General features: G+C 45.5%; 1 protein-coding gene across 3 annotated transcripts in view; it reads left to right on the top strand.

Moving 5' to 3' along the window:
* The window catches only part of ZMYM2 (zinc finger MYM-type containing 2), an 851,515-nt gene that overhangs the window by 441,240 nt on the left and 390,641 nt on the right, over positions 1–19,634 (top strand). For all 3 annotated transcript variants that reach the window (XM_069202286.1, XM_069202285.1, XM_069202287.1), the window contains exons 13-14: positions 4,813–4,948; positions 5,038–5,153. In XM_069202286.1, coding sequence (XP_069058387.1) covers positions 4,813–4,948; positions 5,038–5,153 — 252 coding nt within the window. The remainder of the gene's footprint in view (positions 1–4,812; positions 4,949–5,037; positions 5,154–19,634) is intronic.

The raw sequence follows: 19,634 nt of genomic DNA, 5'->3' as shown, positions 1-19,634 counted from the left end.
CCATATACCAATACACCCATCGCACAGGAAATACCTAAGGTTTGTATTCAAAGGAATACATTACCAATTCAAGGTACTGCCTTTCGGATTAACAACCGCACCAAGAGTCTTTACCAAATGTCTAGCGGTAGTCGCAGCACACATAAGAAGGCAGCAAATACATGTGTTCCCATATCTAGACGACTGGCTAATCAAGGCCCATTCGTTAATAGAGTGCTCAAATCACACAAATCATATCATACAAACCCTCTTCAAACTAGGGTTCACCGTCAATTTCACAAAATCCAAAATTCTGCCACGCAAGGTACAACAATACCTGGGAGCCATAATAGACACATCAAAAGGAGTAGCCACTCCAAGTCCACAAAGAATTCAAAATTTCAACACCATCATACAACGCATGTATCCAACACAAAACATACAAGCAAAGATGGTATTACAACTCCTAGGCATGATGTCATCATGCATAGCCATTGTCCCAAACGCAAGACTGCACATGAGGCCCTTACAACAATGCCTAGCATCACAGTGGTCTCAAGCACAGGGTCACCTTCTAGATCTGGTGTTAATAGACCGCCAAACTTACCTCTCGCTTCTGTGGTGGAACAACATAAATTTAAACAAGGGGCGGCCTTTCCAAGACCCAGTGCCACAATACGTAATAACAACAGATGCTTCCATGACAGGGTGGGGAGCACACCTCGATCAACACAGCATACAAGGACAATGGAACGTACATCAAACAAAACTGCATATCAATCACCTAGAACTTCTAGCAGTTTTTCAAGCACTAAAAGCTTTCCAACCAATAATAGTTCACAGATACATTCTCGTCAAAACAGACAACATGACAACAATGTATTATCTAAACAAGCAGGGGGGGACGCACTCCACGCAGTTAAGCCTGCTAGCACAAAAAATTTGGCATTGGGCAATTCACAACCAAATTCGCCTAATTGCACAGTTTATACCAGGGATACAAAACCAACTCGCAGACAATCTCTCTCGAGATCACCAACAGGTCCACGAATGGGAAATTCACCCCCAAATTCTGAACACTTATTTCAAACTCTGGGGAACACCTCAGATAGACTTGTTTGCGACAAGGGAGAACGCAAAATGCCAAAACTTCGCATCCAGATACCCACACAAACAATCCCAAGGCAATGCCCTATGGATGAACTGGTCAGGGATATTTGCTTACGCTTTTCCTCCTCTCCCTCTCCTTCCTTACCTGGTAAACAAACTCAGTCAAAGCAAACTCAAACTCATATTGATAGCACCAACTTGGGCAAGGCAACCCTGGTACACAACGCTGCTAGACCTATCAGTGGTACCCTGCATCAAATTGCCCAACAGGCCAGATCTGTTGACACAGCACAACCAAAAGATCAGACACCCAGATCCAGCATCGCTGAATCTAGCAATCTGGCTCCTGAAATCCTAGAATTCGGGCACTTACAACTTACCCAAGAATGTATGGAAGTCATAAAACAAGCAAGAAGGCCATCCACCAGGCACTGCTATGCAAGTAAATGGAAGAGGTTTGTTTGCTACTGCCATATTAATCAAATACAACCATTACACACAACTCCAGAACAAGTAGTGGGTTACTTGCTTCACTTACAAAAATCTAACCTAGCTTTCTCTTCCATTAAGATTCACCTTGCAGCAATATCTGCATACCTGCAAACTACCTATTCAACTTCCCTATATAAAATACCAGTCATTAAAGCATTCATGGAGGGCCTTAGGAGAATTATACCACCAAGAACACTACCTGTTCCTTCATGGAACCTAAATGTTGTCCTAACTAGACTTATGGGTCCACCTTTTGAACCCATGCACTCCTGCGACATACAGTTCCTAACCTGGAAGGTGGCATTTCTCATCGCCATTACTTCCCTAAGAAGAGTAAGCGAGATTCAGGCGTTTACTATACAGGAACCTTTTATACAACTACACAAAAATAAAGTCGTCCTAAGGACCAATCCTAAATTTTTGCCAAAGGTTATTTCACCGTTCCATCTAAATCAAACAGTGGAACTTCCAGTGTTCTTTCCACAGCCAGATACCGTAGCTGAAAGGGCACTACATACATTAGATGTCAAAAGAGCATTAATGTATTACATTGACAGAACAAAAAACATCAGAAAGACTAAACAACTCTTTATTGCATTTCAAAAACCTCACGCAGGAAACCCAATTTCAAAACAAGGTATAGCCAGATGGATAGTTAAATGCATCCAAATCTGCTACCTTAAAGCTAAACGACAGCTGCCCATTACACCAAGGGCACACTCAACCAGAAAGAAAGGTGCTACCATGGCCTTTCTAGGAAACATCCCAATGCAAGAAATATGTAAGGCAGCCACATGGTCTACGCCTCACACATTCACCAAGCACTACTGTGTAGACGTGTTATCCGCACAACAAGCCACAGTAGGTCAAGCCGTATTAAGGACATTATTTCAGACTACTTCCACTCCTACAGGCTGATCCACCGCTTTGGGGAAATAACTGCTTACTAGTCTATGCAGAACATGCGTATCTACAGCGACAGATGCCATCGAACTGAAAATGTCACTTACCCAGTGTACATCTGTTCGTGGCATCAGTCGCAGTAGATTCGCATGTGCCCACCCGCCTCCCCGGGAGCCTGTAGCAGTTTGGAAGTTACCTTCAATTATTTATATATGTATCATCTCAACCTTAAATAGGTGCATACTTAGTCACTCCATTGCATGGGCACTATTACTACAATTCAACTCCTACCTCACCCTCTGCGGGGGAAAAACAATCGAAGATGGAGTCGACGCCCATGCGCAATGGAGACAAAAGGAGGAGTCACTCGGTCCCGTGACTCGAAAGACTTCTTCGAAGAAAAACAACTTGTAACACTCCGGCCCAACACCAGATGGCGAGCTATTGCAGAACATGCGAATCTACTGCGACTGATGCCACGAACAGATGTACACTGGGTAAGTGACATTTTCATTTCGCATGTTTACTGTCAGGGCATGTCAATCTTGTCCTGCCCTTGTCATATGTTGCACCCTACTTTAGGACTCATGAGGCCTGTCAGAGGGGTGACGTATACAGCTGTACAGGGGAAGTGGTGGCTTTGTCATTGCTTTCAATGGCAAAGTCGGTTCATGCTGCAATCTCTGGGGTTCCCCTGTAACTTACAAGCCCTGGCTACCAGGGTTCCATATACTAGGAACTTAAAGGTAAATTAGCCATTTCCATTTGGGTGCTGCCAATTCGGCATTCATTTTAGTGTTAGGGCACTGGCATTGGGGTCTGATTAGCAGACATCAGTGCAATCTGAGTAAAACACAGAACTAGCAGCATCTAGGAGTGAAAGGGTGGGGAGGGGCTCAGAGGGAATGACCATACAAAAGTGATATTTCCTTACAGATTTCAGCACGGTTCCTCCAAAACCCTACTTTATGCCCTAAATAGGACTTAATCAGATTTTTACTTTTTTGATGTGTTCATGGTTAAAGCCTATGCTGAGTTGTCGTCTACGTCTCTTGACCAACATAACAGCCCTTTTATTGGCCTACATTGGCGCTACATTGGCTAAGAGGGTTAGTGAGTTTCACAAGCTCCCTGTGCACCCTCCATACTCTAACTTCTTCCCACACAAACTTGCTTTCAGCACCAGGACCTCTTTCCTGCCAGAAGTCGTAACTCCTTTCCACCTCAACCAAAATATCACACTGCCAAAATGTTTCTGTCCGCCCCAACTTTCCAAAAAGGAGGATAAACTTAATTGCCTGGGCCCAAAAAGAGCGATGTTGTATTAGAATAATCTCACCAAGGAACGCTGGGTTGCGGATCATCTCTCTTTTTTTTTTTTTTTTTTTTTAAGTTCGCCGGCACAAAAAAAGGGAAGACCGTGCAGACACGGAACATCTCCAGGTGGACTGTGCTCTTCATTAAAGTCTGCTACACATTAGTCCTGAAGTAACCCTCAGAGGGCTTGCACGAACATTCCACCAGACCAGAGACTGAGACCACTGTACTGGCTTGCAGAGTCCCTGTCCTTAATATCTGTCAGGCTGCTATGTAGGCTTCTCTGTACACGTTTACTAGACACTACCTCATTGACAGTCAGGTCCAGAAGGATCTGTTCTAAACCTTTTTGCAGACCATCCTTTGAGGTGGTATTGCTTAGGCATCTAACCTTAAGGTAAGGAATCTGCGGTTAAAAGTCTCTATCAGATTAACAATTTACTTACCTTTGGTAACGCCTTATCTGGTAGCCTATACAGCCGCATATTTCTTAATCATCCTCCCCTCTTCGGTGAAAAGTTTTTTTTTTTTTAATCTAAATTTTATCAGGATCTTAGGGACTGCTCACTGGTACATCAGCTTTTTAATGTGGCTCAATGTTTCTGGTACGGAAATGTCACAAAAAGAAACTGATGTCAGCGCGCTAGGGTGGTGTCTATATAGGCACTGTGCACGCATATCTGCCACAGGCAATGCGAGCCGATCAGTGGCATCTGCCGGTGTGCAGTTGTATTATTAAAAAAATGTCTGGATCCAGCCTCCCGCCTGGGAAATATTGCACCGTAAGGAATCTGCGGCTAGATAGCCTCTAGCAAGTAATGCATTACCAAAGATAAGTGACATATTGCTATAAGTTTGACTTTAGTTGTGGTTTATTCACATTTAGATGGTCGTCTGGCTTTCTTGTGTAAAAAATGCTTTCTTGATGCATATTAATCATTACTTTTATTTAAGGTATTGACTGAAGCACCTTACCTTTTCACTGTTTATTTGCTTTACCTTATCTGCTAGGTTTCAAACTCTACACCTGCCCCATACCCAACTTCATGTAAAGATATGAAGAATAAGGCTGTGCTTTGCAAACCTTTAACAATGACGAAAGCTACATATTGCAAACCTCACATGCAAGCAAAATCCTGTCAAACCGGTAATTTATGTAATTCCTTTAAACACATTGTTTAATATGTGGTCTTTGGTAATTTTGAAAATGTTTACATTTCAATGTTGTTATTTTAGAGGAAGATTTGACGACGAATTACTTCCCTCTGCCTATTCCAGTGCCTGTGTATTTACCAGCACCTATGCATTTGTACAGTCGAAACATCCCTGTTCCTACACCTATTCCTGTCCCCGTAAGTTGCATTTTGTCTTTCATTTGTGACATGTTTCCAGTTGGTATTGATTTTGACACAGTTACAAGGTAGTTATGCATTTAATAATTCAGGACCAAATTGAAGTCATATTTTTAATAACAAGAAATGCACGTCTTCTGTATTGTATATTTCTTGCCTACTTATTTATAAACCAGCTTACAATTTTACCACTTCACTTGGTAACTGAATGTGCTCAGTTAGACCTTTGTTATGATAAACTGGATTTTTGTTCTGCTATATTTGCAGTTACCTTGCATAAACGTAAAGCACCACTCATAATAACACAAGTTTATCCATGACATACGTGGAATTTGATCCACTGATGATAATATAATATGTGTTTTAGGCTTCTGAATCTACGAATTAATGAAAATTATTTTACTTAAACAGCAATAAACAAGTGATTGCTGGGGGTGTGACCAAGCAAGATGGCCGAAGACGTGTTGTTGAACAGCTCTCAGCTGTCCCCATTATATCCTTCATCATCCTGCCATGTGTGAAATACCTGCCCCAGAGACTTGGTTTCCTGTGGTGTGGTGACCCGGTAGTCTGGTTTTGTTGGGTCTGTAGGGCCCCCTTTAAGGAAATAGCCTCCACGAGAGTGTGACCACGCGGCCTGGTGTTGGGCCTAGGCCTGGGGCTCACCTGGAGCTGGGGTGTCGCGTAGTTGTGAGCCTGATCCCTGTGGCCAACAAGGTGGGAGCTCTGCCACCTAGGTGGTTCAGCAGCTCCTGGGGGATCAGCGAGAATGGGGGACCGGAAGACTCAGCAGTTGCTTCCGTCGGATCCTACAGAAGCAGGCAGATTATACTGGAGTTGCCAGCTGCTGATGGTCTGTACTGCCTGCACCAGGGGAGGCCCTGCAGCAGTGACCCGATGTAACCAGTGGAGGGGTAGCAGCCCTGAGACGCGGTAGAGAGAGACACACTTGGCCCCAAACGCAGCCTGGAGACTGGGTGGGAGGGTCGGGATACTATTGAGCGGGGGAGCTTGGTGACTGTGCCCCATCCACACACTCTGAATTGGAGGTTCTGTGCCGTTGCATGCGCCCCCGCTATTGGAGGAATTGGTGACTACACTGAGGGTGCACCTTATAGCCTGGAGGTATCCCCCACCAAGGCCTCACATTGTTGGCAGCGTTGAAGCTGTACTGAGATCTAGTATTGTCAAACAGAGGGCTGCATGATTGGGCACACTGCTCCTGGCTGTCTGCTGTGCGGGTAAATAAGCTGGTGCTCCTCTCCCTCTCTTTTTTCACCATACTGGACACAGTGGGGGCTGGGCGCCATGCATCGAATACTGGGGTCCCCTACTTGGCTGAGAGTGTATGCCCTGTAGGATTTGGCGGTGAATCCGCTCCTGTGCAGCGCTGGTGGACAGGGGGATTCCAGGCAACCAGTCTGTGCAGATAGCAGCAGGCACCAGACACTGTTGGGGTGCACTCCCCCTTGATGTCATTTCCAGATAGCTGTTGTGGCCCTCTGAACTGCTACTGGGCATGCGTCTGACCTTGGTGGAGATGAGCTGATGATCTGGCAATGGAGCATTCTTAGCCATGACGTTGGACTTTGAATTGGGCAGCCTCGGTCAGAGCGGAGTGGTGAGCCCTGGCTGCAAGATGAACAATGGGCAAACACACCATTCTGTTGTGGGGTGGTTTATCCAGGGTGGAAAGTGTTATTTTGTTGTTGCATGTTTTATTCCCTAACATTCGCTGGGAGAGTATCTGTTACATTGTATGTGTGGGTGCGAGAGGTAGCGTCCCGTTGGAAGAGCATCTGTTACAATGTATGTGCGGGTGCGAGAGGTAGCGTCTAAACTGGGGGGACCAGTGCACCGGCATCCCCTCCCAGGGGGAGGGGCAGGTTGGATTCGGATGAGGGTCACAGGTGTTCATGGTTGATAGCACTCACCTTATCACCTGGAATGTCAGGGGGTTGAAAGATTACACTAAAAGATATAGGGGGTTATTACAACTTTGGAGGAGGTGTTAATCCGTCCCAAATGTGACGGATATACCACCAGCTGTATTACGAGTTCCATAGGCTATAATGGACTCGTAATACGGCTGGTGGTATATCCGTCACTTTACCGTCACTTTTGGGACAGATTAACACCTTCTCCAAAGTTGTAATAACCCCCATAGAGTTCATTTGTACCTCAGGCGGCACCAAATCCAGATGTCCTGTTTACCGGAGACACATCTAATGGGCACTGGAGCCCAAAAACTAGTGCAAAAATGGAGAGGGGAGTGACTCCTGGATAGCACCTGGGGTGCTGTTCCAACATCTTTATAGTGAAGTGGACGTGGAGGGATGCTATATGGCAAGGACATCACTATCCTAAATGTCTATGACCCCAATGTGGATGAAGGGCAGTTTTATAGAAAGATCCAAGAGTTGCTAGAGGGCAGTGTGGGATACCTTGTACTGTGAGTGGACGACTTTAATTGTATCTCGGATGGGAATAGGGACTGACACCCACAATGACAAGGTACAAAACCACAGATGACAAAGTCCCAGGCCCGAGTCATGCAAAACCTGGGGTTCCTTGTACTCTTCACCCACAGTCGCACAAGTATATCTGTTCCCTTACACACTGCACATGCAGCCATCTGCGCCAAATCCTTGTCGCAGGGTTAGACCCCGGTGCATTGCAGATGGTTGTCCACCTTTCTTTCAGACCATGTGCCAGTGCTGCTTCGCCTGGGGTGGGGAGATGGTGTTCGTGCCGCTCGGTGCTTGCAAATGTCTCCTAACCTCTTAATAGACATAGCCTGCCAGGAGAATCTGAGCTCCTCCAGCCTGAGGTTTTCCTCCAGATCTCATACCCTATCAGGGGAGATACGAGGCAGGGCTATCCTCGCAAGGAGCAACTCCGCTATGTCTGGGCAGATCTTATCACCAACTTGATAAACATCTCAGATGTGCTCTGCCAGGGCAGCTAGTATATCATGTTTGTTCGTTAACCACCTTTCCCCCCGGGTATACATTCTCAGTATAGGTGGGACCTCTTGTTTGCTCCTCAGTATCCAAGCCAAGAGTCAGTCAAATGTATTGCCTTCTCTGTGTAAACGTGGCCAATAAAATTTGAAAGTATGCTTGTCTACGGTTTTCTATAACTCCAGTAAGGCATCCTAGACCAAGGAGACTAACTGGTGTAGCGTTGGACATGCATGATATGTATTTTCACACCCTCATTCTGCCTGCACACAGGCATTACCTGCGTTTCAAGGAAGGCTACAAGCACTTTCAGTTCACTGTGCTCCTGCTTTGGCCTTATCAGCGCTACTCGGGTGTTCACCAAGGTTATGGTGGAGCTTGCAGCTTATCTGCGTAGATTAGGGTTTTTAGTCTTCTCCTACCTCGATGACTGGCTGTTGAAATATGGCTTGCCCCAGGCTGTCATCTTCCACTTCCAGACTATGGCAGATCTCCTGCATTTGCTGGGGTTCACTATAAACGTTCCAAAGTCACATCTGACTCCCTCTCAGATGCTCCCTTTCATCAGAGCTGTTCTACACACAGGTCAGGTTGCAGTTTATCCTCCAGTGCAAGCCCAGGATATTCAGGTTATGATACCAATGTTTCAGCCTCTATCCTGGATTTCGATGAGAAGGACTCTGAGGCTGCTGGGTCTCATGGCCTCCTGCATCCTGCTGATGAATCATGCCAGGTGGCATATGTGGGCTCTGCAGTGAAGCCTGACATTCCAGGGTGCGTAGCATCAGAAGAATCTCTTCGACATGGTCCAGATCTCAGAAGGAACTGCAAAAGGCCTACAGTGGTGGCTTATGAACCGCAATTGGATCAAGGGCAGATTCCACAACCTTCCCCAAACAGATCTGACAGATGCGTCACTCCTGGGATGGGCCGGCCATCTAGGAGAGGTGGAGATCAGAGGACTCTGGTCACCAGCGGAATCCGGACTCCACATCAAGCTGCTGGAGCTCGAGCGATCTGGCTAGCATTGAAAGCATTTCTTCCCTCTGTCAAGTGGAAGTTAGTGCAAGTGTTCACGGACAACACTACGGCCTTGTGGTACTGCAACAAGCAGGGCGTGGTGGGGTTGTGGACCATTTGTCAAGAGGCCATGCATCTCTGGACATGGCTGGAACAGCAGGGCGTAACCCTGGTGGTTCCACACCTGGCAGGTTCTCTGAAAGCCATGGCAAATGAACTCAGCTGCCGGTGCCCAGCAGATCACGAGAGGTGTCTCCATTCTAGGTGGCACAAGGATTCTTTCAGCAGTAGGGAGAGCTTTGATTAGATCTGTTTGCTTCTGCAATGAACGTGCAATGTTAGAAGTATTGCGCATTGGAGTTTCCAAGGCGGCTATTGCACTTATATGCTTTTCGCCTTTAGGGGAGTTCAGGCCTCATGTATGTCTTTCCCACCATACCGCTTCTGCCCAGAGTTCTCAAGAAGATCAAGAACGACTGGGCCCAAGTCATACTTGTAGCTCTGGACTGCGCATGGAGATTCTAGTATCCCAAGCATCTGAGAGTGAGCATCGATCCTCCGATCATGCTGCCTCTTTTGGAGGATCTTCTTTTGCAGCAGCAAGAAAGGGTAATCCACCCAAAGCTGTCAACTCGCCGCCTTCTTGTGATTGAGCGGCGACAGTTGATAGCTTTTGACCTTCCTCTTGAAGTTTGTAAAGTTATCTTGGCTGCTAGGTGGCCCTCCACCAAAACTGTATATGCCTGCTGTGTAGCAAAGAATTTGTAAAATATTGTTCAGAAAAGTCTGTTGACACTCTTTTTGCCTCTTTTGGATATTCTTCTTTTCATTCTTACCCTTGCCCAGCAGGGCTCTGGGCATTCTTAAGGGTTATCTATCTGCTCTACCTGCCTTCCTGTGCCTCCCTATCTTACTGTGTTCCCGGACACGATGGTGCTCCCGAAAGTGGTGACCCCATTCTATTTGGGACAGTCTTGTCACTCTGCCGACCTTTTACGCTCCTCCTCATTTCCTCCACATCTCTCTAAAGAAAAGGAGAGACTTCATCGTCTGGACCCAAAAAGACCATTGTTCTGCCTTGACTGCACAAAAGAGTTAAACTCTTCGTGGGCTGTGTAGGAGCTAAAAAAAAAAAAAGGTTGCCAGGTAGAGAAACCAACCATTTTGCGCTGGGTCATTCTCTGTATTAAAATCTGCTACGCCCTGGCTAAAAAGCAGCCTCCTGATTGTTGAATTGCTTAAGAGCCCATTCCTCCAGAGAAAAAGCTGCAACCACGGTGTTAACTTGGAAATACGGAAGGGAAGATAGTCATACGAATCAGTGCTCACAGTGAATCACCAAAATCACAAAATAACAAATTAACGTATGCACGGTGCTCCCGGCAGTAGGATCCTCCTCACTCCTCCTATGTTTCTGTAATAGAAACAAAACAGCGGCAAACAGATGTCAAGGCACTCGTGAATATAAGTTTAATCATCCATGTGTTTCATGTCTTGGTGTCATGGCCATCAAGCTTAAGTCGGACTAGGATAATAGGCAAAGGTTCAATTTATTCTTGGAATGAAGTGTCCATTAAAGAAACAACAGCCAACACGTGTTTCGTCCTATGAGACAATTACTCTCAAAGACTTCATCAGGGCTGTAAGAAATATAAATTGTGACCATGATTATAGTAATAAAACTCATCCCAATGGACATTCAATACCAACACCCACGTGACTTTTGTGAAATACCCTAACTTTATATGTGACAATACGTGCGCAATGAAAAACATTTAAATTAGACATGAGGCCACCATTAGATAAGCTAGTTAAAATGAACACAGTAACACCCTGCCTAATGTTATGTGGCAGATCATTAACAAAGAGGGTAATACTCTATTACCGAAGGAACGAACATTATGAAAGTCAATGACACCCGTGTGCATGCCCTCACTTTCAGGATTAAATGAGGAGTAAACATAGTATAAAGCCCAGCAGTGCATCCAGGTGATCTAAAGAAATAAAAAAATAGGCACTACCAACTCCTAAGAGTGCAAAAGAAATATCACTATATGATAAAAAATCACACCTGAGATATCAAGAGGCATACCTTACATAATAACTGAAAGGACCACAGTTCCATAGAAGCTACATTGGCTCTCCTGGAGTCCCCACCAAAATCAACATCTATAAGTTTGGAAATAAACGGTAACCCGAATTAGCCCTGATTTACCACCAAATTAGTCATGAAAGTGACTAAAGTAAAAAACAAAGTCAGCAAAACATCTACCTACCCCGAAATATGCAGTCTAAATTCAGGCGTATATGCTCATATCGGTGTGTATACACACCTGTAAGCCACTGAAAGCAAGCATGTGAAAATATTTAGACTTCTCAATCCAAACCCTTACGTCCTGCTCAATGCTATCCATTAAGTCTTTAAAGCCAGGCCCCCTCACTCACCTTTGTGAATTATAAAGAAAGAAGACTGCGTTCCTATCATCCCGCGGCACTCCCGTATGGTGTAAAAGAAGCGCCGGCACTCGGGAAGACCATCATTTATAGGGCATTAACAAACGCTCTGAAAAAGAGAGAGTGAAAGAGGACTAACTACCATCCCCTACGCGGGCGCCATCTTAGAGAAAGAAGCTTATGAATTAAGTTAAAAATAACCATCTCAACAATCAATACCGGGCTCTGACATCACCGCACGGGCGCCATATTGGGTGTGTCAGTTCTATCCGTCAATAGAAGTAAATCCACAAGCGATCGAAAAGAGAGAAAGTGAGAAGGGACTGACAATAGTACCCCCCACGGGCACCATCTTAGAGATAGAAACATCAGACATGAGTTTTAAGATAACAGTCTTAAAAACCAATAACGGACTACGAAAACTTCGCACGGGCTCCATATTGAGTGTCTGTATCGACATATACTGTGGTCTCAGAAATGTATGGTCAGACCAGAACAGAAAAAGCAATACCCATCATCAACCTCATCAGAAAAAGGGGAAAAAAGGAGGGTAATCATAGTAAACATGGAAGTAGCTAAGAGAAGATATTTCACTCGTGTGTCATGACTATCATGCACCCCATAAGGCAACATAATTCCAATTTGTACATCATACCTACAATTTACATTTACAATTAACAGACAAACAGTCCATGTTCATCTGAAAGTATAGAGAGAATACATTTTACATCCAATTGCAGTTAATGTCTATAAACAAATGTCTCCTGTACATATGTAATGGTAAAACAATTAGTCTGCCTTGCTCACCTGCTCTTAGACAATGTCAAAGCGATAAAACAAATGACCATTTGGTAATCATTCATTATCCCTCCGTGAAACTCAACATACATCATGGTAACTGGATAACATAAGTGCCAGGTTATTCCCCCAAGTAGTACTCCATTTCAAAATTCGTGTTGACCCTCCTCCACCGCCCTTAGTTTAAGAATCCAGTAACACTCCCGTTTCCTAAGGGCCAGTTCTCTCTGTTCCCTCCTCTGGGATCCTTAGCTACGTGGTCAAAACCAAAACATTCAAAACCTTTCATCTGACCTTGTTTGGTGCACTGCCTCATGTGAGTAACTATAGGGTATCGATCATCATCTTGTCTTAGGGCACTATAGTGTTCGCTTGCTCTAATCCTGAGTGATCTGTTAGTGCTACCGATTTGGACTGCATATTACGGGGTAAGTAGACGTTTTGCTGACTTTGTTTTTTACTTTAGTCACTTTCATGACTAATTTGGTGGTAAATCAGGGCTAATTCGGGTTACTGTTTATTTCCAAACTTATAGATGTTGATTTTGGTGGGGACTCCAGGAGAGCCAATGTAGCTTCTATGGAACTGTGGTCCTTTCAGTTCTTATGTAAGGTATGCCTCTTGATATCTTAGGTGTGATTTTGGATCGTATAGTGATATTTCTTTTGCACTCTTAGGAGTTGGTAGTGCCTATTTTTTTATTTCTTTAGATCACATGGATTCACTGCTGGGCTTTATACTATGTTTACTCCTCATTTAATCCTGAAAGTGAGGGCATGCACGTGGGTGTCATGACTTTCATAATGTTCGTTCCTTCGGTAATAGAGTATTACCCTCTTTGTTAAAGATCTGCCACATAACATTAGGCTGGATGTTACTGTGTTCATTTTAACTAGCTTATCTAATGGAGGCTTCATGTCTAATTTAAATGTTTTTCATTGCTCACGTATTGTCACATATAAAGTTAGGGTATTTCACAAAAGTCACATGGGTGTTGGTATTGGATGTCCATTGGGATGAGTTTTTTTTACTCTAATCATGGTCACAATTTATATTTCTTACAGCCCTGATGAAGTCTTTAAGAGTAATTGTCTCATAGGACGAAACACGTGTTGGCTGTTGTTGCTTTAATGGACACTTAATTCCAAGAATAAATTTAACCTTTGCCTATTATCCTGGTCCGACTTATGCTTGATGGCCATGAACAAGACATGAAACACATGGATGATTGAACTTATATTCGCGAGTGCCTTGACATCTGTTTGCCACGCCGTTAACTTGTACTGGACATCTGCCAGGCTGCAACATGGGCGTCCCTGCACACATTTGTCAAACACTGCTGCCTGGACAATCAGGTCCGCAGAGATAGGCATTTCGCCCGTTCGGTCCGGCAGGGCTTTTTACTCGAGTTACATTTATCCGCAGCCCATCACCAGGATGGTATGGCGTGGCTATCTATTCAAAGGTAAGGAATATGCAGCTAGAAGTTTCTGTCAGATTAGCAGTTTACTCACCTTCGATAACGCATTCTCTGGTAAAGACAGTATTTATCTGCAGATTCTTTAGAGGCACTACAATGCCTCCCTGCTGTACAGACAGATTTCTAGAGCTAGACTTGTTTCCCTTTTCAAGGCCCTAGGTAGGATACACACTTGTCAGTTCACTTGATGGCTCTGCACTTGTGGTGTGGAAAGTCGTGAAAAGTAACTGACGTCCGTGCTCCTGGGTGACACCTATATAGGTGACCCCGATGGCAATTCCGGCACCAATGAAGCACAGAACCAAACTAAGCCACCCAACAGCACAAAGGGGTACTGGTCATGCAAAAGTTTCCAGAACTATTCTGACACCTCGGAAATTCAAAGGTAAGAAATCTGCTGCTAGATATTGTCTCTACCAGATAATGCATTACTGAAGGTAAGTAACTTGTTTAACGAGCGTAGCAACTTGGACACTGAATCAGACCCGCTAGACCCAGAGACAAGATGGTATGCAGAGCAATATTCTATGGAAGAGATATAATTATCAAGTGAGGTATTGGGTTATGCATATCCGTGTTCGTTCACTGACTTTGTAAATGTGATATTTTCCACTCTGAAGGGCCTCCATGTAAATCAATTAAGATGCACATTATGGTACTTGCACTTGTTAACATCCACTTTGTGTTGTGTGTGTTCTTGTTTTTGTATACATTAAAAGCAAAAATAAAGGTTTTTAAAAAAGTGATTGCCTTGAAACAAGATACTACAGTTAGATATCATTAATGTGCATAATTTTTATCAAATTGATTTTTACATTTAACCCAGATAACATGGATGCAAGCTGTTGCATGGTTGTACTGGGGTCCATATAAAAAATAGTAGCATTTCTTGCAAATGTGGGGGATACCAACAGAATGTAGTCCATAATAGTATCCTTATTAATAAAAGTACACTGGCGCGCTCATCCATTTAGCGAACCACTGGAAAGTGGTAGAAAACCACATTTCTCTTGTTTGTGGCTGGTTCAATCACAAAAAACCTGTGCAGTAATATTGACTTCGTTTTAGCTGAGCCTGAAACACATTGTTCGATGGCATCTGTCGCTGTAGATACACATGTTCTGCATAGCCTTTCGAGTCACGGGACCGAGTGACTCCTCCTTCTTTCTCCATTGCGCATGGGCGTCGACTCCATCTTCGATTGTTTTCTTTCCGCCATCGGGTTCGGACGTGTTCCTGTCGCTCCGAGTTTCGGAACGGAAAGTTAGTAAATATCGGAAGATTTTCGTCGGTATTGTTGCGTTCGGGATCGGCGTAGTTAGATTCAACACCGCATCGAAGATCGACGCGCTCCGGTGCCCTTCGGGGTAGTTTTCGATCCCCCGTCGGGGCCTGGTCGGCCCGAGCGCGTGTCGAACAACGCCGATGGAACGGACCCCGTTCCGTTTTTGTCCCAAATGCCACAACAAATACCCTTATACAGACCAACATTTGGTCTGTAACCTGTGCCTGTCACCTGAGCACAGTGAGGAGACTTGCGAAGCCTGTCGCGCATTCCGGTCCCGAAAGACACTCCGTGACCGTCGAGCCAGGAGACTTCAGATGGCGTCCACGCCGACAGCGCACCGAGAGTTCGAGGAACAAGAGGAAGAAGAAACCTTTTCGATCCACGAATCGGACTCCGAGGAATTCGACGATCAAAGAACCGTGAGTAAGACGTCGAAAACAACACATAAGAAAAGTGACAAGGCCCAGGGGACGCCACTGCCACCAGGCCATGGCTCCACCCATAAATTCGGTGACCGACCATCGGCACCGAAAAAGGCCCAAACAGTGCCGAGATCGTCCGACTCCGGTCGAGACACCGGCACGCAGCCTTCTCGGGATCGAGAAAGTGCTGGAGAAAAGCAACGACACCGAGAGAGCGGTGTAGAAACGGCTCGATGCCGAGACAGCGGCACCGACGAAGATCGACGCCGAGAGGTTTCGACTCCAAAAAAGAAAAAAGCCACCTCGGAGCCGAAAAAAGATACAGGCTGGGTTTCGGTGCCGAAACAACCCGTAACCGACCCAGGTCCAGGCTCTTATACAGAGGAGCAATCACTGTCCTCTCAGATGCGAAAGCATAGGTTTGAGGAAGAGCTGCAATCCACCGAAGTGGACCATACGCAAAAACGTATTTTCATACAGCAGGGAACAGGAAAAATAAGCACCCTTCCCCCTATTAGGAGAAAAAGGAGACTGGAGTTTCAAACAGACCAGGCGCCACAAACAAAAATGGTGAAAAAGGTGACTCCGCCACCCTCTCCTCCGCCTGTAATTAACGTCTCACCAGCACAGACTCCGTCACATTCCCCGGCTCACACCACCATGAGCCAAGGTGACCAGGATCAAGACGCTTGGAACTTATATGACGCCCCAGTGTCGGACAACAGTCACCACCAGAAGACAGCACAGCATACTCTCAAGTGGTGGCTAAAGCAGCACAATTCCACAACGTAAACCTCCACTCAGAACAAGTCGAGGATGACTTTTTATTCAACACCCTCTCCTCCACCCACAGCTCCTACCAAAGCCTGCCTATGCTGCCAGGTATGCTTCGGCACGCAAAGGAAATCTTCAAGGAGCCGGTCAAAAGTAGGGCAATAACGCCAAGGGTGGAAAAGAAGTATAAGGCACCTCCTACAGACCCTGTTTTCATCACCACACAGCTGCCACCAGATTCCGTCGTAGTAGGAGCAGCTCGGAAAAGAGCCAACTCCCACATGTGAGAAAACAGGGCTGATTGCAGAGGCCCCATAACTTTTTGCCCCCATTTTCCACTTTTTGCTGGTGTTTTCCTGACTTTAAAGGTGCCCTGGGTACTGCTAACCAGTCCCATGGCCTGTGCTCTGTGTAAAATGGATATGCAAATTAGGCTAATTATAAGTGGCTAAGTTAACCTACCTATAAGTCCCTAGTATATGGTAGGGCATGTAGGTTTAGGGACCACAGCATAGGTGGTGCACACCTAGGTGCATTGCTGAGGTGCCCAGTGTCATTTTAAAAGCAAGCCTGCCTTGCTGGCTGCTTTTAAATTAAAGTTATATGCAAATTCGACTTTGGAATTAAAGGTACTTCCAAAGTCTTAAACTACCTTATTTTTACATATAAGTCACCCCTAAGGTGTGCCCTATGTGCCCCTAGGGCTGGGTGCCATGTAACTATAAGCAGGGTCTTTATAAAAATAGATTTATAAGCCCTGGTGAGGTAAAAACAGCCAAATTCGTTTTTCCCTCATTGAAGTAAATGGCCTTCATAGGCTAGAATGGGCAGACTTTATTTTAAATTTTAAAGTCTCCTTAAATGTTACATACCAAGAATTTGGTATCAAATTGATTGTTATAATAAATCCCACAACTTCCAGTTGTTGGATTTAATATAACTAGTGCAGGTAAAAAGTTTAGACTTTACCTAAAAAGTTGCCAATTTCAGCTCTGCATTGTTTTTGCTGCTGTGCTCTGATTGGCCAGCCTGCAGCAGCTTCTGCCAGGCTACTTTAATGAGGTGTGAAGTGGCCTGGCTTCACACAAAGGAATGTGCTTGGGGGAGAGAATCTCCCCTCAGCAGATGGTGAGGCAGGAAGGGGGAGGGCTGCCAAACTGGTCTTCAAAGGCAGAGAAGGACATTTGCAGCACCCAGCAACACCCCCACATCCTGCAACCCCAGACAACTAGGTGCCCCCTTGATTAGATTAGGAGAGGGCAGGAGAGGGGTGTGTTTATGATTTTTAGCCACACCAGTGGGTGGGCTCAGCCAGATGTAACCTCCAAAAATCAGATTCATCCATGTTGGATTTTTAGAGACTGTTGCCTTCTGGGATGGATTTTTGCCACACTTCCCAGGAAGTGGTCATCACAGGGGGACGACCCTGTCCCTGATTGGAGAACCAGGGCCCCCCTGCTTTTCACCCAGGAGCAAGGATAAAACTGGCAGACCTGCACCCACGCCTCAGATCCCCACCAAATTTCAAGAAGAAAGAACTACAAGGAGAAGAAGGACTGCCCTGCTGGACCCCTGGCCTGCACCTGGACCCTGCACTCAGAAAGACTGCACCAGCTGCACACTTGGGCTTCACCACAAGAAGGACTTTGCCTGGCTTCCACTGGTTCAAGGAGGGACTCCCTGTTTGCTACAGGTGAACAATTGCTAACCAGAGTCCCCTGCACCAACTCCTGAAAGAAGCGACCAGCTGACCACTGCCCAGTGGCCAAAAAGGAGTTTGCGCCAGGTGCATTCTGGGAGTTGAAGTCCGCACCCTCAAGGACCATCACAGAACTTCTGGACCCTTGGGGTGAGCTGTGGACCCCAAAAGAACCTTGAAAGAACATCTGGGTGAAGCCCCAGAAGTTTGGAAAAGATTGGAGAATTTTTGAAAAAAAGCTCCATAAAGTGACCGACCCGACGCGGAAATTCTAGCCGGCTTGCCTCAACCGCGACCCGGCCTGACTTCGTGGTTCATCCCGGTAAAGAAAAACATCCAAAAAAGAGACTAAGTCCGAACGTAAAAAGTTGACCGGGACCTCCCAGCCATCGTATCCGAGAAGGGCTCCATGGACGTCGGATCAAGATCCAGGTTTACCCCGGTCGAAGGATTTTCATCTCGAAAAAACGACTAAGTCCGAAGGTAAAAATCACCACCGAGGAAACCGACTTCGCGTATCCGGACAAGGGCTCCAGGAGGTCGGATTCAACTGGCAGGTTCGTCCCGGTGAAGAAAAACTTCAAAATAAAGACTAAGTCAGAAGGTAACTTTATAACCGAGGCCTCCCGCGACTTGTAGCCGAGCAGGGCTCCATCGCGGTCGGCCTGAAAGTTTGACTTTGCCCCGGTCCTGGTGCAACCAGATGACCCGATTGGCGCTTTTTGTTTCTAAGCGCTAGAAAATAATAATACTTTAAAAATTCATATCTCCGGTTCCCCTGAACCGATTTTAATCGTTTTTGTGTCATTTTAAAGATAAAAATATAAACTATTTTTATAAATTGGTTTTGGATTTTTAAACTGTTTCCTGTGTTTTATTTAATTACTGTTTTGTGATATTTGAATGCTTTACACTTTGTCTCCTAAGTTAAGCCTTGACGCTCGATGCCAAGCTACCAAGGGTAGAGCTGGGATTAATTTACTGAGACCTAACTGTACCTATGTGGAGGTTTGTGGCTTGTTGCTAGGTGTAGGTACCTACCTGCCCTACCAATAACCCATTTTCCAACACCACACATCTGGGGATGCACCACCCCCAGATAAAGAGAGCCGCAAGTTCGATGCAGCTGGGAAAAGAGTCGCAGTACAAGCTGCAAACCAGTGGCGCATCGCTAACTCTCAAGCACTACTTGCGCGCTATGACAGAGCCCATTGGGATGAGATGCAACACCTCATCGAGCATCTACCCAAGGAACTACAAAAGAGGGCAAAGCAGGTGGTTGAGGAAGGACAGAACATATCAAATAACCAGATACGATCCTCTATGGACGCAGCAGACACAGCTGCAAGAACAATTAATACATCTGTGACCATTAGAAGGCACGCATGGCTAAGAACGTCTGGGTTCAAACCAGAGATACAGCAGGCAGTGCTCAATATGCCATTCAACGAAAAACAACTGTTCGGACCAGAAGTGGACACGGCAATCGAAAAACTTAAAAAAGACACTGACACTGCTAAAGCCATGGGCGCACTCTACTCCCCGCAGAGCAGAGGAACCTACAGCACCTTCCGCAAGACACC

The sequence above is a fragment of the Pleurodeles waltl genome, chromosome 8, assembly GCF_031143425.1.
Source record: "Pleurodeles waltl isolate 20211129_DDA chromosome 8, aPleWal1.hap1.20221129, whole genome shotgun sequence".
NCBI classification, from domain to species: domain Eukaryota; kingdom Metazoa; phylum Chordata; class Amphibia; order Caudata; family Salamandridae; genus Pleurodeles; species Pleurodeles waltl.
This window is presented reverse-complemented; position numbering and strand designations above follow the sequence as displayed.